This window comes from Equus caballus, chromosome 2 (assembly GCF_041296265.1).
Source record: "Equus caballus isolate H_3958 breed thoroughbred chromosome 2, TB-T2T, whole genome shotgun sequence".
Lineage (NCBI taxonomy): Eukaryota > Metazoa > Chordata > Mammalia > Perissodactyla > Equidae > Equus > Equus caballus.
Window position 1 is genome coordinate 63,170,525 of NC_091685.1, and position 24,184 is coordinate 63,194,708.

The 24,184-nt window shown below is 46.6% G+C and overlaps 1 protein-coding gene across 5 annotated transcripts in view; it reads right to left on the minus strand.

Moving 5' to 3' along the window:
* The window catches only part of ZNF395 (zinc finger protein 395), a 42,171-nt gene extending 18,745 nt beyond the window's left edge, over positions 1-23,426 (minus strand). The window contains exon 1 of one of the 5 annotated variants that reach the window (XM_023636210.2): positions 22,970-23,426. Coding sequence is in view for 1 of the 5 variants with exons in the window: in XM_070256700.1 (XP_070112801.1) it covers positions 9,847-9,875 (29 nt within the window). In the remaining 4 variants the exon portion in view is untranslated. Of the gene's footprint in view, positions 1-9,846; positions 9,992-22,543; positions 22,923-22,969 lie in introns of those variants that run through there. The other 4 variants (XM_023636211.2, XM_070256704.1, XM_023636209.2 and 1 more) reach the window with 4 other exon arrangements.
* Positions 23,427-24,184: the final 758 nt, after the last annotated feature.

Sequence of the window (24,184 nt, forward strand, 5' to 3'; positions counted from 1 at the left end):
CTGACTCTCGGCTTAATTTCATCGAGCTCTTGAAGAGCTAGAGGTGAAGCCGCAGTGCCACGGGGAGACAGCAGGTGGCAGCACCCATCCATTCAAAGGACGGCCCTCTTCCTGACCAAAAACATGGCGGCCTCCCCCACGCTCCCCAGCAGGAAGTGTGAGGTTTCCACCACCAAAAATGAAGAAAGGGCAGCATTTCCAAAATTCCTGGCTTCCAGTCTCCAGAGAGAGACTGAAATATTTGGCTAAAAAACTCTGATGCTGTTTTCGAAACCCTTTTTTTTTTTTAAATTTAAAGAATACTTTTTTTGGTTTGTGAAGCCTGCTGGATCTGCAGAGTTGGGGAACGTGCCCTCTTCCGGCTTGGTCCCACGGGCGCTTCCTGTCCTTCTCTGGCTTTTCTCCTTTAACTTGCCCGAATTCCACACTGAAATGCATTTTATTATTTGCTTTATTTTTAGACCACCCAAATCTTAATTTTTAAAAGCAGAAGAGAAAGGAGGAAGGGAAACTGCCTTTATTAAGTGCCTAATGGGCACTTTCACAAATTATATCTAATTTAATCCTCAGAACGACTTGAGAGAAACACCATCTTTTATTTCTGATGAGGAAACTGAACCCCAGGGAGGTTCGGATGCTGAGGGTACACAACTAGGAACCTGAGTCCTGTGTGCTGAACTCATGTCTGTCTGGTGTCAACGATTACAATCCTGCCATTATTCCAGTGGGTCTAGGATCTCTCAAAATAAAACACTCAGTTAAGCTGCTTTTCATCTACATGGTATTTTCTTTTCCTATGTCAGTGAACCATAATGGAAAAAAACAGCTCCCAGTCCTGCGAGTCTCTAGTTCCATTTCCTCGTGCACTTTCCTTCCTTGAAAATCTCTTCCACCTGCACCTTAGCCTCCTACCTACAAAATAAAGGTCAATGTTTTAGTCAAAACATGTTAAAGTAACAGTCCAAGTCACTGTTAATCATTTAGTGGCTTGGGAAGACCTTTATACACAAATTGCCCTCTGAGAGGGCACAAAGAGACTGTAATCAATCCCAAAAGCTAAGGAAAATTTTAGCCAAGTTCATACTGGGGATTGATAGCACGCAAGAAAAAAACACAAATCTAGACTAAATGCAAGCTGAGCAGCATCACCAGGTGTGATTCACTGCCTCTCCTGTGTCCACCGCACACTCATCCTGATATTACAGACATGGCTCCAGAGAGAACACAATCAACAGAGTCCTCCAGGGATTCAGAGGTGAACTCGAGCACCTACAGACGTCTGCGTGCAGCTGGGAGGAGGAACCAGGTAACTCTAGACCCTAGAGTGACCTTCCAGGATTGCCCATTACTGTTCAGCTCGGATGGAGGGTCCTTACCATCCCCCCCAGCATGCTGCTATCAATCTATCTGTAGCTTCCTTGAAACCTCTCTTCTCTGATGTCTCCTTCTATTCACTCCTCCGTTGGTTTCTTTCTTCGGAGCTATCAATGGTCTGTATAAAGCAATCATCCCCTAATTTGCCATATGGTTTTGGGTTTTTTTTCCCTCAAAGATTGGCACCTGCGTTAACAACTGTTGCCATTCTTTTTTATTTCTGCTTTTTCTCCCCCAACCCCCCCAGTACATGGTTGTATATTTTACTTGTGGGTCCTTCTAGTTGTGGCCTGTGGGACGCCGCCTCGGTACGGCCTGATGAGCGGTGACATGTCCACACTCAGGATCTGTACTGGCGAAACCTTGGGCCACCAAAGTGGAGCACATGAACTTAACCACTCGGCCATGAGGCCGGCCCTATGCCATATGGTTCTGATGCAGCAAAGCAAAATCAAGGAACATCTCAGGGTAACACTAACAATGCTTCAACATGTAGCCAAATCCCACTTTATGATGTTACATTCACAACTTACAGGAATTCCTTGATTGAAACATAAACTCATGCCAAAAAAAAAAAAAAAAAAAGACTTTCCTGCTGATGTACAGTTTTAAGGGGATCCTGAGCCCTCTTGTTCTTCTCATCCCTACCACTGTCACCAATAGGAGGGGTTGGCTACCCTAGAATACATATTTTGGTCAATGTCCAAAAAGGGTTAGCCCTTTTCCAGGCTCAGCAAACATATTCTGATGTGCTAAGAGTCCTTAATGAGGACATCTGCCATCAGTTAAATAACTGGAACAGGCAGAATAGGAAAACAAATGCTCTCTGTGGGTCTGGGTTGCAAATTGCTATTTGACATGTGACTGTTGCCGGACAACCACGTCTGAGCACATGTACATGTGTGTGCACACGCTCATACACAATGGCTGCTCTCTCCTCCCACCCAGGGACACTGCAGCAAGCCATGACATCACCTAGTGGCACTTCTAGGACACAGGTCATAAGTCACAGTGATTCATTACAAAACTAATGGTTTTTGTTTTGTTCTGTTTTTTAAGCTGAGGAGAGTGAAGTTTAGAGTAAGACTCCCATGTGCTAAACCTTGGGTGCCTGCTTCCTCTCAATGAACAATTTATGGATCAAGGGGAAGGACGTCAACCCTCTGCCAAGAGTTTCAGGTTCTCTACTAAACCTCAGCTTTCTATTTTATGATCTCCACTGGGTAATCACTGCACAGATCAATGGTTTGAGTTTTCAGTTCTTTCACTATTATTTCACATAACATTCTTAATCTTTTATCAGAAAGTTGCTATTTTTTTCTTTTAAATCTGTAAAGTTTTCACTTAATTTTTTTCAGTGTGGTGTTCTAAGCTCATCCAAAGGTCAAGATGTTGCAGCAAACCACATCTCTTACTTTACGACAGCACTCAATGGACAATGGGATTTCCAAACAATTCATTTCTCAGCAATTCTTAGCCAGAATCGATCGCTGTTGAGAGCTGCCGTGTACATATGCAGCACATCTATGGTTATATGCAAATATGTCTGGGGTCCTCTCAGTTGCAGGTCACCCTTGAACTCTGGGAAAAGCAAGTTCTCACACTCCATCATCACCAGCCAAATGCTGCCTGCTGGTTCTCAAGCCTTATTTTCTCCTGGGCTTATTTAGAAAAAGCAAAAAATACTCACTTCACTGAGCATATATTGACCTTTTCTTCCCAGAGGACTCTGGCTTTGAATACAAACCTCTCTGAAAGTAGCCAAGGCCTGAGCTAAAACTTCTAGATCTCTCAAGTTATTTATCAGGCTGTGTTATACCATTTTTAAAATGTGTGGTGTGCATTGTAGATTTTCACAATACAAGCTAAAGATACACAGCAGTGAGCATATCAGCGACTGATCCAATACCATCATTTCTAAATCAGCTGTTCAGAGAATGACCATTTGGATTCTCAGGGCATCCTAATTATTATCTCCTTCTGAAGGTTTTTAAAAACCAGATTACACTGCACCAATGTATAATAGCTTAGATTACCAGTAAAATTAAACTGACAGACTCTCAGAATTGACAGGGACCTTAAAGGTTGCCCATGCCCCATGCAGGGCCAGAACCCTCTCCACAGCATCCCCTGTAAGTGAGCATCCAGCCTTCCCATTATTGTAATAGGTGTAATAGAATAATGGGAGGGAAAATAAGGGCCCCAAATAGCAGTGCTATTTTCATATTCCAGCAGATGGACCACAGAAACAGGTCAGCTGATGTGGTTACACTGAATTTTCTCCAGCAAATAATAAATGACCCTGATCAACAAACACTTTTGTTGTCTGACTGCACAACAGTCATTCAATCAAGTAAAAGAAATGGTTCTGTTTGCTCTGCTGGCAGGGAGAACAGCATTTTCACAGCTCTACTCAAATACACTTCCCCTGCTTTCACACCTAGCTCCCCATTGCTTTCAAACCACCAGCGCCCTTGGTTCATTGCTCTGTCATGCACACACTGCTCTGCGTGGAACAAAACAATTCTTAGCACAGCACGTGGCACCTAGTTAGGGCTCAGTACTCTGTAACCATTCCTACTAGGATTAATAGGACTACATCTCTCTTGGACTGTAAGCCCTTTGAGGGGAGAGACCATATCTTGCTTATCCCAGCAGATTTATAATTTCAAATCGATGATATTCCCGTGGGCGAGGACAGCACCAGACTCAAAAATAATGTGTTATAAGAAATAATACTTGCTGCTTGCTTGCCCTAAAATGAAGACAGAGGTATCAAAAGCAAGGATAGAGTTTCAAACCGTGTTCAAACTCAGTTCTAAGACAGTAGTGTCTTCTTGAAAACAGGGAGAGAACATCTATAGAAGGAAGTAGGTCCAAGTAACAGCGTGCCTGTAACTGTGCTGTGAGCTGGAGGGTCACCCAGCACTGGTTCTGAACATGTGAGGGGGCGGTGGGCACGCATGCACATGTGTACCTGTGGGTGTGTGCACCGTGCTTAAACCAGATTTGAACTGTGCTAAAACTACATGAGGGTTCCTGAAGGAGGTGGGGAGATGGACGACTGCTGACTTGGCACTTCACTCAGAGTGGCCGGAAGGAGCTGAATGTCTCCAGGAGAGCCAGCAGCTCTCTCTGGCAGTTTTCAGAATAAGCTTCTAAGGGACTGCTCAAACCACCAATGAATGCTTGAACGGCACTTGGGTCCACACTCACCTTAATACACACATTTGAGGGCTTCCTTTTTTTCCCAACCTCCCAGCAACTCAAGAAAATATAGAGGGACAATATAATCCTCATTTTACAGCTGAGAAAACTGAGGTTCCTCAAGAAGGTCCCTGAGTTGCCCAAGCTAGCGAAGTGTGGCATTTGCAGCTTTCCTGGCCCCTCCCTGGTCCAGGTCTCTCTTCTGCACAAGGGAAGACCCAGCAAAAGACAGGTCTCAGGATAGGGGCTCTGGAGTTCACAGCCCTGACGCCTTTACGTTGCCTTGTCTGATCCTCACTGTGCTGCGAGGAAGAAAGTGTGCGTTTCACTGGGAAGAAGGGACCTACCAGAGGTCCTTACAGTCATGAACAGCACAAGCTAGCAACAAAAGAACCACCCCAAAATACAAAACATGGAGGTGAGAGTTTAAAAACCCTCACAATCAAAGGCCCACAAGCAAAAGGCCCTGAGTGTGCACAGGCCAGAAAGGGGAGCCTGCGCAGGAATGACGCCTGAGGCGCCAATCCCGAGACCACCAAAAAGGTTCTCTCACGTTCTCGCTCCTTTAAGAAGGCAGAGAAATGCAGACTCCACTTTTTTTCTTTTCATTTAGGTAGCTAAAGTAGAAAAACTATTTGGAACCCCAAAGTTATCTGAATGAATAATCACATTCCCTGATGATGCTAAACAAACAGACAGTGGGGCGTGTGAGGAGGGTGAGAGCCACCTGGGGCCTTGCCTGGCTGGAATCAGCAGGTGATCAAAAGGCAGCGGCCCCCTCCGTGGCAGGTAATCAGAGCACACAGGGCTGCAGGGGCCCAAGAACGGTGTCCCCTGGTCTGGGGTCCAGGCTAGGAGTGTGAGGTCCAGAATTAAAGATGAGAAACCATGCACAGGCAGACAAGATGGGTCAACCAGAGACAGCGAACCAGAACAGACAGACAGATGAGGGAAGGGATGGAGCTGCCACTCAAACACCTCTCAGGAATCCAAGTCTCATCGGGGAGCCACGCAAAACCTAAGCTACCAGGAAATCAGTTGTAATCTTGGGAATTGTAAGTCACAAGATAAGAAACGTGTGCTGTTGGGATAACAGAACAGTCAAGTGGCTGATAACATTTAAAAACCTGAAACAGGAGCTGGATACCAGAATTCGTTCCAAGACCAGGATGGCTGACTGGCCCATAAGAACAGGTCTCTCTGGCCAGAAAGGAGGTGCCAGGTTTCCGAAGATCAACTTTTAACCCAACTTTTCCCTTTATTCTGACTCCTCAATTAATTAGACAGGTTTTCTGTTTCAGGATGGGGGACAGCTCCTCACCCTGTCACTCTATCACCTTCTTCTGGGAGACTCTGCTCTGCTCTCCCAGGATTGGAGCATTTCTCCCAAAACCAAGGAGAATGCTTCCATCCCCCAGGAGTGCTGTGGCTGAGGCAAAAAAGGCTGGATGGCGCTGAGGAGCTGAAACTGGCTTACCAAAATGGATATACAGCATGTGCCAGGGAAGCTAAGCCAAGGCACTGAGGCACACTGTCGAGGGCACTTCTCCAGGGAAAGAACAGACAGCAGCCAGAGACATGGACCCATCACCTCAACCTGTGTGACTTATGACAATTCACCACCATCTCAGAGCCTCAATTTCCTGCCTCACCTGTAAAAAAATGAGAGCAGTGCCCAGCATCTGGAAGGAACTCGAGAGATGCGTTTCCTTCCCCTGCTCTCCTATCATAGACTGGTGCTAGATAGCTAAATAACACAACAGGCCACTCTGAATGTTTAGTCGCCACTGTTGAGCCGGGATCTGGGAAGTGAGATTGTGAAAGGATATTTAACCAGAACGAGTAATACAACCACTGACGCTAAAGGAAATCAAGAAGTTGACCACAGGTGAGCAACTAATTAATTGCAATCACAACAAAACTGATTTCAGCAAGATAGGGGAACCGAGAAATCCAACATATTCCACTTAGAGGCCTGCTGGCCACAGGGACCCAATCCCCAGACTCAGTCCTTAGAGCTCAACACCACGCCAGCCGGCTTTGCCCCTGCGGCCCAAAGCCAGGGCCTGGCTGCTGCCCGTTCCCCATGTGACCTGGCCACTCACCTCACCCTCGGTCCCTCTCCTGCTCTCCTCCCCCCACCGAAATCACAGTCTTGGGGCCCTGCCCAGGGTGGTTCAAGGCCTGCGGCCAAGCCTCCCTGAGGCAAGGCTGGGCCAGCCTCCCTGAGGAACCTCCAGTGCCTTCCTCCCAAACCTGTGCCCCACCCGCAGACGCCCAGGACCTGTTCCAGCTGTCCCGGAGCCGGATCCGGCCCACGGCAGTGCAGACCCACACGGGAAACGATTCGGCACCGACTCACCAGAAACCCAGGGAAAGGAGCAATATAGAATACACACCAGTGTTTTTAAAAATCTGCTGATAGTGAACACATGTGTCAGGCTCTCACCGATGAACTGAACAGAATGAGTAAGAAGCCCAAGCTTCAGACCCCACCCTCAAAGCACTTTAGGGCTGAGCTCCCACCTGGATCACACATCCAGCGCTTGTTTATATAAGCACTTAATATGCTCCAGAGCTACATTCATATGCTCGTGCTGTATAATTAGATGAATGAATCAGAATTTGCTTCTTTCAGGAAAATGCAAAAAATATGCAGCAATCCAACACCGAAGACTGACAAAAAGATGGTTTTAGGATTAAACTCATAAAGTTAGATGAATGTGCGTGTTAAAATTTTAAGGGTTTGACATAAGTTAAATAAGTCAAAAAAAAGTTATGAGTCTAAAAAAATCTGAGTGACTGGAGGGTGAGGGAGACAGACATGTTTCCCCCAGAAAACAGAAAGTCAGCCTAAGTGAAGAGACTATAGACACCACAAAGGAAGATTGTTTAAATACGCGGTGAAAAATGAGCACGAGGCGGTGGGGGGGGGGGGGCTTGCCCAAGGCATGACCCACTACGGAAGTCCCTTTCTCTGGAGGAGACCATTTAAGGAATCTTCATGCCCCAATAATTGTGGGGCTGAGGATGAGTTCAAAGACCGAATAGAGACGGAGAAACAAGCTGAATGAGAGGTCACCTCAGTCCCAGCTCAGGATCTCAGGGTGTTTTTCCTGAAATGGACTGAGGGGCAGCATTGATCAGCATGCTCACTGGTGAGGATTTTCTAAGCCAAAGCGACAAAATAAATGTGGATCAATCACAGAGACCAGATGGCCCCCAAGTAGCCCTCTGAGAGAAGTGAAGGATGAAATCGGCGCTCAGCAGGCCAAGACACTCAGGCCGTGGCTGCTCAGTGCTGCTGGGCCCCCACCTGCCTGAAGACGATCGAGGAGCGCCTAGGGTCTCGCTGCTGCGCCAGGCAGCCAGGCAGGCAGGCAGAAGACTAGAACCTTTTCAGGGAAAAGGCAGTGGGATGTTCACAAGCAACAGAATCGCATCTAACTACCTCAGTAGAACTGTTACAGAGTCACAGGCAAGAGAAAATAGGAAATAAAACAGGAAGATAGACTGACGTTCCTTCAGGAATGTTCTAAGAGCTACCACTTATCAGAGACTGATGTGCCGGTCACTTGCTAAGCACTTCACAGACTGCGCCTCATTTCATCCCTCACAATAATCCCATGAGATAAGTACCATCAGCTCCTCCATCTTACAGATAAGGAAACTGAGGCTCAGGGAGGTTGGGGAACATTCCCAAGTCCACAGAGCTGGAAAGTGACAGAACTAAGATGTGAGCTCAAGTATGCCTGATTCCAAAAGCTATGCTCTTTCTACTATATTATACAGGAAAATTATGCAACAAGCAAGAGGAGTAAGAAGCTAGACTGGATGACATTTTTTTTTTTTGGCAGGGAAAGAGTTGCCATAAGCTAACATCTGTTGCCAATCTTCCTTCATGTGTTTTTTCCCTCTTCTTCCCTGCCTCCAAAGCCCCAGTACATAGTTGTGTATAGTTGTAAGTCCTTCTCTGTGAGCCGCCCCCACAGCATGGCTACTGACAGACAAGTGGTGTGGTTCCACACCTGGGAACCGAACCCAGAACACCAAGGTGGAGTGCGCTGAACTTTAACCACAAGGCCATCAAGGCTGGCTCTGGATGACTTCTTAAAGGCTCCTTGTTAGTGAAAACTTGACTCACGGAGAGATTACTGTAGTGGTGGTGGTTTGGCATGGAAGGGGAAATGCAATGGGCACTAAGATAGCAAAGAATCAACTATGGGGCTCCCCCAGGAGCAGGGCTACAGTTATTCTTACTTAACACTTGTTCAAACACCCCAAAGAGGATGCACCAGGAAACAGGGTTGCAAACGAGCTCTAACTTCCCAATTTTGTGACCTTGAGCAAATTACCTGGCCTTTCTGTGCCTCAGTTTCCTCACGTGTAAAACAGTGAAAGCACTGGCTCCTACGCCAAAGGATAATTTGGGGCTATGATGAGGCAATGCAATTTTTTTCAACAGTGCCTTGGTTTTGAGAGTCACCAAGCTCCTCTTCATAGAGATTCTAATACTCCAGGTCTGAGAGAGGAGCCCAGGAGAGAATGAAAACACGCACCTCAAGCACTGAGCACCGTGTCTGGCACAGAGCTCTCAGTAAATGTCAGCCTGAAAAAAAAAAGGCACTGAACTCTGGGTAGAGAAGAGGCAGGCTTCCAGGAAGATTACAGGGAAGACTGTGCAAGTAGGAGAAAGAGCAACCAGTGAATTAAATCGACAAGAGCGGTATAATAGGCTTCAGGAAAAAAAACCTGGGGCCGCCCCATGGCCAAGTGGTTAAATTCACGCACTCTGTTTCGGCAGCCCAGGGTTTTGCTGATTTGGATCCTGGGCATGGACAAGGCACCGCTCGTCAGGCCACACTGAGGCGGCATCCCACATAGCACAACCAGAGGCACTCACAACGAGAATCTACAGCTGTGTACTGGGGGGGCTTTGGGGAGAAGAAAAAAAAAGATTGGCAACAGCTGTTAGCTCAGGTGCCAAGCTTTTAAAAAAAAAAAAAACTTGAAACCACGTAAGAGCTCTGTAGCAACAGTCAGAACCCAGTAAAGGGGTCTCCTCATCACTTTAGTTCAGACTGTCATCCTACTGTGGTCACAAAGACCGACAAACAAACAAACAGTTTTGTCCAGCAGAACTACTAAAAACAAAAAGAAACGCACTGCCCACCCACCCACTCTAAAGTTGGAGAATCGTCCACTCTTGGAACACTGGTAGCTGTCCAGCAAGAAAGATGACTTGTAAAACCAAAGGACAGTCACCTAAATGGGCCGTGTGGTGGGGAGGGCATGCCATGAAGTCCAGAAAGATGAAGGCAGGAGGGCCCCGACAGAATCCTCCAAACGGGAGAGATAAGGTGGAGTGCCAGCTTTGTCACCAAATCCTGAAATGGCAGGAGCACCTGCTGACACCTGCAGGAGACCAGAGGAGGAGACACCTCAATACCCCAAAAGAAAACAACATAAGTGCATTACTGGGTTTGGATAATTGTTTGAATGCAACAGCGGGGTTCCCCCAGGGTCAGAACCAGAACTGTTTTCATTTACATCTGCCTAAGGGATCTGAAGGAGAATGCATATGAAAGAATTCAGGCTGCAAAAGGGCTCTGCCTCTCATTAGCTAGGTGGCCAATGACACCAGCCATGCCCTTCAAGAGACACAGCCAAGCCCTCCCTTGCCACACTGGCTCTTAAAGGCATGAGTTTGGCCTGACATGATGAATTTTCATGTTTTCTAGGAGCTGTCAGAGATCTAGGGATGATGGCGAGAAGTGTACACACACCACCCTTCTCCAAATAAAATGAACCATACTAATAAAAGTAACATGACAGTGTTCCAGATTTTTAAGAACACTAAAATGCTTCCAAGCGCCTCACCCTTGGCTTAAGCATTTAAGCCACACTTTGTATTCTGAAGACAGCACAGGGAAGAATCGCAGATGCACCGAATGTCCCCACTTAGGGAATGAAATGGGTTTGGAATTTACTAGCCAGAGTCCACAACATGCTGTTCATCCATCCCGTGAGTCTTCTCCACACGACCATGACCCACACGCAGGGCAAAGTCCTCGGGGGAGCCAGACGGAATAAACCATGGGGCCCAGAGGAGCCCTTCCCACCAACCCTTCCAGCCAACCAGCACTGACTCATGGGGTGCACACACCCAGCACACCCTAAATCCTGCCTGCTCTTAGAAGACCACCGCTGCACGTCTGAGTACCCTTCAAGTACGCCCTGGCCTACATTAAGTCTAAGCTGGGAACTGACTCGTAATGGGGCTTTGTTTTTTTTTTTTTTTTGATTGGCCCTGAGCTAACATCTGTCGTCATCTTTTTTTTTCTTCCTCTTCTCCCCAGAGTCTCCCAGTACATAGTTATAGATTCTAGTTGCAGGTCGTTTTGGTTGTGCTATGTGGGACGCCGCCTCAGCACGGCCTGATGAGCAGTGCCATGTCTCTGCCCAGGATCCGAACTGGCAAAACCCTGGGCCACCGAAGCAGAGCGCACGAACTTAACACTCAGCCACGGGGCTGGCCCCATAACAGGTCTTTATTAAGACATAAAATTAAAGTACCCTATTACCTGGCAATTCCCCTCCTCGGTATCTAACCTACAGAAATACTAGGACGTGCTACAAAGAAGCATGTGCAGCCATGTTTATTATAACAGCATTTGTCACAGTGGAGGATTTGGAAACAACTTAAACGTCCCTCATTTAGGGGAAGACTTCTAATTCCAAGGAAGAACCATGCAGAAATAAACAGAATCAAGAAGACCTATATATACAGACAGGAAATAATCACCAAGATACACTGTCGGGGGAGGGGAGCACAGCATGATACTAGCAGTGCAGTGCACTTAGCTTTTCTTGAGTTCTATAGGTATAAATACAAGTATGTAAAGCATTTGGAAAATACCAACAACCTCGTAACAGTGGTTAACCTCTGGGCAAGCACTGTGATTAGGAGTGGTTGTCAAAGAAGATTTTGTTTGCTCTGAAAAGTCTGCATTTTTTTCCCCTACAGAGAACGTGTTCATGTACTACTTGCGAAATGAAAATTTCATTTAGCCATTTAATTTTTTTAAAAAGAAAGAAAGAAACTGACTCCTTAAATACATTTCAGTAATGTGTTTAGGGGCAATTTCTACCCAAAACTGACACACGCTTCCCAGGAGGCTGAGAGCTCAGCAGTGGAAAGCAGCGGACTTTGCAACACAGATCTTGTTTCAATATTACAAGCCCAACTCTGTAACTCTGTGGATTGTTAAACGTCTATGTTATTTCAAGGAAGAGGCAGAGAAAAAGAGAAAGTATGTCAGGGGGCTTCTGGGTAATCCGAAGGGATATCCTAGGAGCAATTCCAGCTCTTCTAGCTGAGCATTCCAGCTCTCCAACACAACAAACACACACGCATACACTTGCCAATAATGGCAGCCCTTGCCCAATCACACTTATTCCACACCATGCCTAGCTGTCTGTGCCTCAGACTTTTCCATCTGGGAATCAGGATTCCTAACATAAATCCATATCCCATGGGCTAAGGAGAAGGAAGAATCTGAACACCACTTTAGACGAGCTCCAAAAAATTATTTACTCACCAGGGCCACCAAACCATATAGAACGCTGATTTTTAAACACAAACACAAACATACATATATACACACACACACACACACACACACACCCCTCCACCTCTTCCAAGCATTATGTATAAAGTCCTTAGAAACACAAAATTCTAATATTAAGAACCTAGTAGGCAAAACTAACCTAGGGTGATAGAAATCAGAGCTGTGGTCCTTCTGGGCTGGGGAGGATTATCTGGAAACGGTCACAAGGAACATTTCTGAGGTGATGGAAATGTTCTGTCTCAAAACGCATTTGTCAAAACTGATTAAACAGCACACTTAAGATCTGAGCATTCCACTGTATGCAAATGATACCTCATTTTAAAAAAAAAAACTCAAACACAGTTTCTCTGCTGGCTGCAGCCGAACTCTGAGCTGTCCTATCAGACATCCGAAATCTCTGTTGTGCTATGTAAAGAGCGCAAGTACCATGGCGACAGTCACCATAAAAATAGATAAGATTAAAATGGAGAGAGGACACACGAATTTAAGAACGGCACACCAAGAGCAATTCATTTTCAGCAGCAGAAGAAAAATAGAAAGAAGAGAGGGAGTTTTTCATTCCCCCTGCACTTTGAAAAACAGCCACTGAATGTGGTTGTTTTTAGCGAAAGTTTTATGGCGTCTCAATACTCAAAGGACAAAAAAGGCTGAGAACTGTTATTTCTTCTTATACTTTGCTTTAAAAAAAGGCATACGATAATCTAAGTTTTCCCCATAGCCACTATATGTGGCCCTGGAAACCGAGTCACAGCAATTCACCCAGCACAGCTGAAGTGCCACATGCTGTGTGAGGCCCAGACGACACCAAGATAAAGGAGACCCGGCCCTTCACCATCAAGAGCACCAAGATTTCCAACCTTAGTTCTAAATAACCAACTTCTGCCTCCATTTTTTACATACACCTAAAACTGGCATTTCCTAGGCCGTACCCCCCAAAATTGCTTTACTCCATGTGAGGAGAGAGCAATTTCTTGCCAAATACTGATTTTTTAAATGCCAAAATGTGAGCAGGAATTGTGGAGACAGAAGCCCTCCTGTGATATTCTCCAAAGATGAGCTGAACCTCCATTCTCTCACTCAGAAACTTTTGCTATGTGAGTTAGCCCTAGCCATGCCCTAACACAAGAAAGTAATCCAAAAATATCAGGAAGAAAATCTAAAAGTTTGAAATAATGAGGGTGGATTCTAAATAAACCATCTATCTAAGTAAAATTTAGGCAAAATTAAACTAAACCAAATTTTCTACATGTAAGCTATAAATAATAAAAATGAAAAACTTTCAACCCAAACCACAAACTTATTGTCTGATATACACTAAATATATGCATTCTGGAAAATCCCACTCACAAGTTTCTTTAAATTTATCCATCTCTTGTTCTCTTTGTCGCTAAACCTACAGAGCCACCACAAGACACAGTCTCATCCCTGGTGTCAGGATGGCATTTAACATGCTATACTTGGTGATAAATATCTGCAGTGTGGGAAACGAAATAGGAAGGAAACGGTCAAGGGCACTCTCAGGTCCTCCACAGCCAAAGCAGAGGACTCAGCATTCAATTAAAGGGCCCTGCTTGATTTATTAACTATACTGAATAGAACTGGCCAATAAACACATTAGTCTTCCATAAGTCAATCTATTTTATTTATGATTATTTGCCATTTCCATCCCATCCCCACCTTCTTGCTTTCCCTAAAGACCAAATTCAATTTTCAGCAGCCCTGGGGCCACAAACTGAGTCCTGATCCACCTGGAAATAGTTCTCTTCATCCTTTTTTAAAATGACCCCAGAAGGGTCTCTTGAAAACGTTGGGACCCATTTATAAGCATTTTCTAAAGAGCTTACATGATGATGGTGACTCAAATGGTGCAACTAGAGGCAAATCCCCTATTCCACATTCTTTCAGCTTTGACAAGTCACGTAATAACCTGACGCTAAGAATCGGAAAGGACTTTGGAGGTGAGCCTAATTCCTGTCCTTCTCTTCTCCAGCATCCCTAATCAACAGCATTCAGCCCAACCAGAATACCTCCAACAATGGAAGCTCACTGCTCCATGGGCAGACGTTTCCATTGCTGGACAGCTCTGCTGGCTAAAAAAGTCCTTTTTCATACTGAACTGAAATCTGCTCTTCCAGTCTTTAGGGTTAGAATGGACCTTAAAGGGGCTGGCCCGAGGTTTGCCAGTTCAGATCCCAGGTGCGGACCTATACACCGCTTGGCAAGCCATGCTGTGGCAGGCGTCCCACACATAAAGTAGACGAAGATGGGCACAGATGTTAGCTGAGGGCCAGTCTTCCTCAGCAAAAAGAGGAGGATTGGTGGCAGATGTTAGCTCAGGGCTAATCTTCCTCAAAAAAAAAAAAAGTTGGGGTTGTTTTCCAAAATAAATAAATAAATAAAATAAAAGGGAACTTACATTTCAGTGTAAGTGTAATAAAAGGTCATTACACTTCAGTGTAATCATTCTACAGATGAAGAATCACGTAATGTAACCATTCTACAGATGAGGAATCTGAAGCTTAAAGAGGATAAAGCAATTGTTCCCCCATTGGTCATAGTGACACTAGGAGCAGAAATGATCAAGTATACTCTTTCCTATACCTGATAACTATGAAAATATTTGAAAGCGCTATCGTGTACCCACCCCATGAGTGTATTCCAGTCATTCTTGATTCTCAATCATCAGCGTCTCCCTCCCATGGATAAAGTCTTGTTGTTCAAATTTCTTTTAAATCATGGCCCCCCAAGTGGTCCAAATGTCATATGACCAGCAGAGGTCACTGAAACTAGATCCTGTGATTGGATCACTAAAGTTCTGCTCCAGTTATGAACTGGATTTGATTTTTTGAAAGCATCATCCCACTTAGGGCTCACATGAAACTCATGAATAGAACAATCCCAAGACATTTTTCCCACATGACCTGCACGTATGAAGTACCATCAGGGATACACTGTGTGGTCTGTTGACCTGTCAGTACCCCCTTTCAATCACATCAACCTCAGGTCACGGACTGAGTCTCACTTTGTGACTCCAGTGTTTAATCCAGCACCTGACCATAACTGACAGGTACTCAAGGTGCGTCACTGAATGAACCACTGACCTCTACCCCAGCCTGTCCCTGAATAACAAAATGTTTGTAAAATACCAGTGTTCAAGAGAATTGAGAAAACAAACCACAGACTGGGAGAAAATGTTTGCTAATGATATATCTCATAAAGACTATTATCCAAAACATACAAAGAACTCTTAAACCTCAACAATAAGAAAACAAACAACTTGATTAAAAAATAAGCCAAGGACCTAACAGACACCTCACGAAAGATGACACACAGATGGCAAGAAAGTACATAAGACGATATCATCACATGTCATTAGGGAAATACAAATGAAAACGAGATACCACTACACACCTATTAGAATGGCCAAAATCCAGAACACTGACAATACCAAATGCCGGTGAGGATGTGGAGCAACAGGAACTCTCAGCCGGTGCTGGTGGGGATGCAAAATGGCACAGCCACTTTGGAAGACAGTTGGCAGTTTCTTACAAAGTTAAACATAGTCTTCCCATATGATCCAGCAATCATGCTCCTGTATTTACTCAAAGAGGTTGAAAACTTAAGTCCAAGCAAAACCCTGTATACACAGATGTTTACAGCAGCATTATTCATAATAATCGCCACAACTTGAAAGCTACCAAGATGTCCTTCAGTAGGTGAATGGATAAACAAAACTGTGGTACATCCAAACAATGGAATATTATTATTCAGTGCTAAAAAGAAATGAGGTATCAAGCCATGAAAACGTGAAGGATTACTAAGTGAAAGAAGAAATCTGAAAGACTGTATACCATATGATTCCAACTATGTAACACTGTGGGAAAGGCAAAACTGTGGAGGCAGTAAAAAGATGAGTGGAGGCCAAGGGTTGGGAGGGGGAGGGATGAACAGGCAGAGCACAGAGGCTTTAGGGCAGTAAAGGCCCTTTATGATATTATAATGATGGATACATGTCATTACACATTTATTCAAATGCATAGAATGTACAACACCAAGAATGAACCCTAATGTAAACTATGGACTTGGGTGAAAATAATGTGTCAGTGTTGGTTTATCAGATATAACAACGTACCACTCTGGTGGGAGATGTTGATAATGGGGGAGGCTATGCATGTGTGGGGCAGGGGGTAAGTGGGAAATCTTTGTATCTTTCTATTTGCTATGAACCTAAAACTGCTCTAAAAAAATATATTAAAAAATATACATAGTAGTGGTTTTCCCACTGTGAAATACATACATGTTATAGAAAATGCACATAATAAATTAAAAATGTAAAAAAAGAAAGTCACTCAATTAGATCCATCTAGAAGTAGCATTTCCTACAGACTTTGTTTTTGCAAGACTTGAGATTATATTGTAAATGCACCTTAACTTTTAGCAGAAACATTTTTCCAAGTTATTTTAAAACTATTCCTAGGGGGCTGGCCCGGTGGTGCAGCGGTTAAGTGCACATGTTCCGCTTCTCGGCGGCCTGGGGTTCGCCAGTTCCAATCCCGGGTGCGGACATGGCACCTCTCGGCAAAAACCATGCTGTGGTAGGCGTCCCGCATATAAAGTAGAGGAAGATGGGCATGGATGTTAGCTCAGGGCCAGTCTTCCTCAGCAAAAAGCGGAGGATTGGCAGTAGTTAGCTCAGGGCTAATCTTCCTCAAAAAAAACAAACAAAAAAACAAACAAAAAACTGTTTCTAAACATTACTTTTAACGGCTTCATAATATTCCATTACAAAGACACAATTAATTAGAATCACTTATGGACTACTTACAGCCCACTCAGACCATTGGATATTTAGGTTGTTTCCAATTTTTCACTATAGATTAAAAAAAACTGAATCATCTCTGTGCATCAAACATGTACATTTTGGATATGGTCTCAGCTTCATCCCCAGAAGTGGGCTTATCTCGTGAGAATGCAGGAACACCTCAATACATTACAATTCAAATTTTAAAAACTAAATCAGACTTTACATTTATCCCTTAGTGAACTTCTTTTTTTATTGGGGCCCTCATTCTAGATGATTTTATCTTGATCATCTACTTGATTTAGCTACTAAATAAGCGATCCATCCCACCTCTGTGCCATCAGCAAAGCTGACAAACACACCTTCTGTATCTTCATCCACAACACTGGAAATAATGTTCAGTGGCTCAAGGCCAAGAATAGAACCTTACAGCACTCATTTCCAGACTCGCTTCTCGGCTGACTCAGTGTCACGAATTAACAGTTTTTGCATATGATTGTCAAATTAAACTAATAACACCATCCAGCCCACATTCTACCACTTATTTAATATGGACCATCACATCTTAAGAAACTACTAAATACTTTCGTAAAGCCAGAGTGCACCACAGCTGCTACATTTCTCTGATCCAAGTAACTGAACCATCATATAAAACAGGAAAAGGGCTTCACTGGATGAGATCCGGCTGACTTCCGGTTATCCTTGCATCCTACAGCCACCCACTTTTAAGGAAAAAGCACTTCCATTTTGACTTTTTTCCAATGCTACAAAAGCACTATTTTCAAAGAATCGATTGTGCAACCTGTACAAAAGCGGGGTGACTACTGCTCAGTCGCTCCTACCTTGTAGCTCACCTGGGAAGCCCTCTGAATCATGGGTGGTTATGGACCCCCCAGGGTAAACTGTCTCTAAAATGCAGAGACCTGAACTAATTCACTTCAGCTGGTCCTCAAATCAGGCTGGTTTCCTGGGAATCATTTGCCTTAACCCCTGGGCTTGAATGAGTTACTCTGTGGCTATTATGAATCCTGGATTACAAATCGCTGGATCCTGGAGGCCTACCCTCTGGGGTTGTCATTTCTTGACAGCCCCCTCCTTGATGTTCCTTTATTACTGACTCTCAGAACCAAAGCTCCTGAGAATCTAATGTCATATGGCATTTCGCAGCCGTGACTCACATCTCACCAAGTTAGTACCCCAACATCATTCTCAGAGGATACACGCCAGGAGCCACCATCTAACCGTGCCAGCCACGAGTCGAAAATGAGAAGGCTTGAGAGATCTTGGGGTCACCAGAAATTGGTGGCACTATAGAGAACAGAGCCCAAGGCCCTCTCTAATCTGTACCATTTCCAACCATCAGAAAAATATTTCAAAGTCCCAGCCAGCAGCAACTCTGAAAGTGCTGCTGACTTGCCTAAAACAAATCATCTGCACACAAATATCTCAGATTCCATAATGTCATACTCCTACCCGGACAGCGATCCCAAACTCCCAAGCTTGGCATTCAAGTCTCTTGAAAACTGAGGTCACAAACCCACTGGCCTACAGGACTAAGAAGGGAATCCAAAGAGACTGGATTGAGGCAACAGGGAGCACAGGGACTATGACAATTTGGGACCACAAGGCCTGTCTCCCATCCACAGGGGGCAGCCACCACTCAGCTCTAGAGGATCACCTTGGTCTGATTCTTCAAGAGTCTCAAATCCAGAGGGTTTCTGGATTGTTCTCCTTTTTTTTTTTTTAAAGACCTTTGAATAGTCCAAATTATAAGACACTGAAAGCAGAAAACATTCTTTGGGCCACCCGTGGCTAAGCCCTACACTGTATTTTCACCCTAATCCACCTTTCCAACCTGATTTCTCCCTATTCTCTATCAAGAACCCTCTGTTCCTCACTCTCACACACACTGGGTACATCCCTAACTCCAAGCCTTTGTCCACGTTACACCCCCAACCTGTGCGCCACCACAAGACATCCCAACAGGCTCATCCCACACCCTCTGCCCTATTCCAAACAGTTCCTCCAAGCCACCCCAGCACAGGCTGCTTGCCCCTCCTCTGACCCTATGAGTACTTATTTTTCATTTTGGCACTTAATCATCTTGCCTTGTTCCTTAATCACAGCGATGTCTTATCTCTCCAACTAATCTGTAGACTTTTAATCTCTTCCTCATGCTCCCTTCCACCTTCAGCACTAGTAAGGGTAGCTCTGCACATCAGCAGCTCAATAAATACTTACTAGATGTGAAAATTCTCTACAACTGTTTTTCAAACTGTGGGTTATGATCCATCACAGAGTGCTTAAATCAACTCAGTGGGAGACAATAAGCATTTTTAATGAAAAATAATAGAAAACAAAAATATCAGAGGAGATTGCACCAAGGCACTTCACGAACCTAGATTTTTACATACATGATTATTCTAGGTCATGATGTAAATTTTATTTCTTAATGTAGGTTATGGTCAAAACAGTGCAGAATACACTGCTCTGCAAAGAGTAAATAAGCTCAACCACTGCTCCTTGCCTTTTTTTTTTTTTTTGCCAGTCATATACTCCCTATAAACAAAAAACATCCCATGGACGCCTCTCCCCACCAAGTCAGCTTACCCAGCTACCTCACTGATTCTTCATCTCAAAGAAACAGGGAGGATAAGGAAATGCAATTACATTCTTCACTCATTCTGCAACTTCTTGCAATCATCCTTCAAATTCACCAGCTCTCAGATGTTGCAAGTTGAGGCCTGAGGAATTTGTTCAGCAAATCACCCTAAGTCACCCTTGCAACAGAAAAAGCAGAATTCGGAGCTCAGGGAAAACTGAACCAGCTCCCCTTTGCCGGCAGCCCACTGGATTCCAGAGAACGGGCAATGGCGCTGGTGAGGACGACCCCGTCCTGGGAAAGGCAGTGTCCCCAGGCCCAAAATTTTCTCCTTCCTCCTTCCAATCATTTTGCTGCTCCCCCATCTTGCTGCTTCCCCGCGCACCCCTATGAAGGACACCGGGATAAGCCTGAAGATCTCACTGGAAAGCAAACTTCAACTTGTCTCAAAGCCCAGCAATTCATATGTTTAGCAAACTCCATTCTACTTCCCTCTAGTCTCCAACCCCACCCTCAGGGTTAGAAGAATAAGTGTCCCATCCTCCTTGGAGCCTCAATTCCCCAGAGTCACTTTGCCAGGTCCAGGACCAGAGGGTATCATTTTAATGGCAATACACAACAGAGACTTCCAACTCAGACCCTCAGTCCCACTCACTAGCAACCTCTACTGCCTCCCTGTGACTGAGAAGATGCCACATTTATCCTCAGGAGTGCCTTCCCTCTCCCGGCTTTGGCAGCCTCTCCCACCAATCTCTGAGCTGCAGCTGCTTACAGGACACCTATGTTAGGATGTCTTGGCAAACACGAGAAACTTCTCTGCAGCCTGAGTGTCAATTACTTCTCTCCAACACACACATTTCCGATTTCTCCAGTTACAGACTACAGCAGCTCCAAGGCCCTGGCATCTAATCAGCTTCCACAAAGAATTAATTTCCATTCATCTCCTTCCTTCACCCTGCCCCTGTTAGCACGTTTCAACAGTAATGCTTCCAAAACCCTCCCTCTTTTCCATTTCCAGTTACCCCCGTCCAAACCCTGGACACCCCACAACTGCAACCGCCTACTAACAGATTTGTCTCCTAACGTTACTTTTAAAAACCTTTCCAATTAACCTTTCATTACATCACTCTCTGGCTCAAAAACCTTTCATGTCTCTCCAGAACACACAGGGTAAAGTGCAATTCCCCAGTCTGGCTTTCTAGGACTTTCACAATCTCAACCATTGTTCCTCTCCACCTTTATCTCCTACTGTTCAGGAAAGGTTCCCTAGACAGGCCACCTCCTTGTCTCTCTGGAAGGCCACGTTCATTGGCACCTCCAGGCCCATCTCAAGGGTCTCAGCCTCCAGGAATATAGTCCTTGCAATTCCTGCTTATAGCTCCCTTCTCCGAACTCCAATAGCACTATTCCATACCTCTCATATTGACCGTTAATTGTGCCCTAACTTGAGGTCTTATTTCACATGCTCTAGACTTTCTGTCTCTTCCATGAGATTATAACCGCTAGAGGAAATCATCTCATCTATCTGTGTATCCCCCCTCACTGAGATAACTGTCTGAACCTCTTCTCCTCTGGTAGTCCCGCTGCGACCTCTTGCACCTGTTACTTCTGCCTTTCTCGCCCTTGGGCCTTTGCCAGTGAGCTATTCTCCATATGTATAACTTATTTCAGAACTCAGTACTCTAAATCCATTCCCAACCGCTAACCTTCCCTTTGATATTCCCCCTACCCCTAGCCCCTGAGCATTTACAGTAATTTAGGCAGCCACAGAACATTAATTTGAACTTGAGCTCTCAAATCACTTCCACCTGGTCAGTAGGCTTTCTGAGGCCTTAGATTTCGTGTGTGCCTCTTAACATCTCCCAGAGAGCCTGGCATGGTGCTGAGAACACAGCACACCCTCAAAAGTACCTGTGGAGTTTAACTTAATTGCTCTGCTTCGTTGTGTTTCAAGTTCCTTGAGACTCGGAACCTCTGTTTACATAACACCTAGGAGGGTGGCAAAAATGCCTTCAACACCTGTTGATCACTCACTTTCAGGCAAACTGCACCAGATACACTTTTCTAGAAAGAGGAGTGTAAAGAACGTAGCGGTGGCCTGTAGGTAACCCCTGCGCCTGGAGGCCTGGCGTTATGGGACCGCCTGCCTGGTGAGCGCTCCAAAGCCACTGGGGATTAGCCAGCACTGCCTGAAATCAAGGAGGCAGCAGCACCCCCTCACCCCCTGGCAGGTGGGCTTCTTTAGATTTCTGAGTCAATCCCAAAGGGAAGGTGCTGAGCCCTGAACTCCAAGGCAAGGACGAAAACGCTGCCTTTGAGATTGTTTGCACATGACAAACTCCCTGTCCAGCCCCCGGCCCGCCCCCCCTGTCCCCACCCCGGGCACCGCACTTGCCCACGGTGCCAGCTCCAAGGAGGGCCAGGGGCCACCGGTGAGGAGAGGGAGGGTGAAACCGCGCGGAAGGAAGGGGGGGACAGAAAAGGACAGCCGGCCTCCGAGGTGGAGGGTGTGTCGCGGCGCGCGTCCCGGAGCCCGGCATTCGCTCGCTCGGCGGAGTGGGCAGGAACGCGCGGGGCGCCGGGAGGGCTGGGCGAGCAGCCCAGCCGGAAAGGGTCAGGGAGGGGGCAGCTCAGTCCTCGTCGTCGAGGCGACTCCGGACCAGCGCTCAAAGTTGGGGAGGGGGTGCCTTCGCGAGCGCCGGCGGCCAGCGACATAAACAAGGCGACGCACGGAGAGCGGGCGGCCGCCCCCACCCAGCCGGCGCGGGCACTGCCGCAGCGCCCCGCGCCCCGACCGGCCGCTGCCCGCCGCGCCGGCCCCCCGGGCCCTCAGGCCCCGGCCCGGCCCCGCGGGCGTGCGGAGCGGGGCAAGTTCCCGGCCGCCCCCGGCCCCGGGCTGCAGCGCCGCGAGGTCCCCGCGCAGCTCACCTCGCCCCGCCGCGAGCAACAGCGCGGGCCGGGCCGCTCCCGCTCGGACAGCTCGGCTCGGCTCAGCTCGGCGCTGCAGCGGCCGCGGCCCCTATCCGCCCACCCGGCGCGGCCCGCCGCTCCGCTCCGCTCCGGCCACCCGCCCGCCGAGGCTGCGTTCGCGCCCACCTGGCCGGCCTCCCTCCCTCTCCGGGACACTGCGCTCACGTACGCGGCTGCGGCCACAACCCGGCCCGGATTCCCCGCCCGGGAAGGGAGCGCAGGAGCGCGCCAGCCAGCCAGCGAAGGAGCGAGGCTCGGGACACACCCCCGGCGCCCTCCGCCAGCCCCCTCCCCGCCACAGGCGCCGCGCGCGCACGCGGCCGCGCGCCGGCCACGCGCGCCCGCGCCCTCCCCGCGCCCCCACCGCGCGCCCGCGATACGCACCCCCGGCCGCTCGTAGACAGTGGGCGCTCAATAAGTGCCCCAGCGACTCCTCGCGCACATGCGCACTTGAACCTGACCGAGATGTGACACACCCCCACCCCCAGCCCCACCCCCGAATCGGAACCGGCGGCTGCAGCCCCGAACCAAACTTGGGTGTTTGCCTTTTTTCGCTGGGCCGCAAACCGAGCCAAAGTTTCTTGCTGTTGTTTTTCCAGGCCTGGCTCTGAGACAGGCTTCTCCGAGAGGCCGAGCTCGCCGCAGGGCGGGAAAGGAAGCCAGAAAGCCCCGGGCGCCGCGGACCGAGCTCGGCGGGGGCGGTAGAGACCCGGGCTGCGCAGCCCGGAGCGCCCGGAGCGCGAGCGAAAGTGCGAGAGAGGGAGGGCGCCTGGGAAGCAGCCTTTCCATTTTCCTCTTGATTTAATGTTTTCTTCTCCATTTTATGACATTTTACTCGTTTGTAGTTGCAAAGTGAGGCGTTATTTACTGTTTCTGGAATGGGAGAAAGTTAACTATTAGCTTTCAGCCCTTATGTAAACAATACCAGTTGCTTTTGGCACCGTTAAGCTCTGGCTTTTGTATAATTTGTAACAAGAAGCTGTTCCATTGTGTTGCTCTGTTTTTCAGAGATAAGAGCAGAGCCACACGGTAGTGAAGGGCCCCAGTGTCTCTCTGTATGGTCATATATATTCATATTCAAAGAAATGTCAGGATGAGAAGAGTGATAATTCCCCTACTCCGAAAAGTTTTTAAATATCTTTAGCATACTTGTTGAATCTGCAGTTCACCTTCAGTTTGAGGTATGCTGTTTTTCTTGCCGAGAGGCAGTGGGGAGTGTGCTGGTAACGACTAAAAGCTTTGCAGTCAAACCAGCCTGGCTTGCAATCCTGATTTAACTGCTGAACAAGCTTTATGATCTTCAGCAAGTTCTTTTATGTGTCTGAACCTCAGCTTTTTTATCTGTAAGGTGAAATTAAAAAACATAGGTATAGTGCCTAGCTCATACCAAGTAAGCAATAAATATTTCCCTTCCCCTATCTCCCACTATTTGTTAAATATGAAAAATATATAAAGAGAACCAAAATGCTTATAGGTCATTGGCTCTCAGTTGGGAGCAATTTTGCCCGCAGGAGACATTTGGCAATATCTGGAGACATTTTTGATTGTCACAACTGGAGAGGTGGGGGGAGATGGCTACTAGCATCTAGAAAGTGTAGG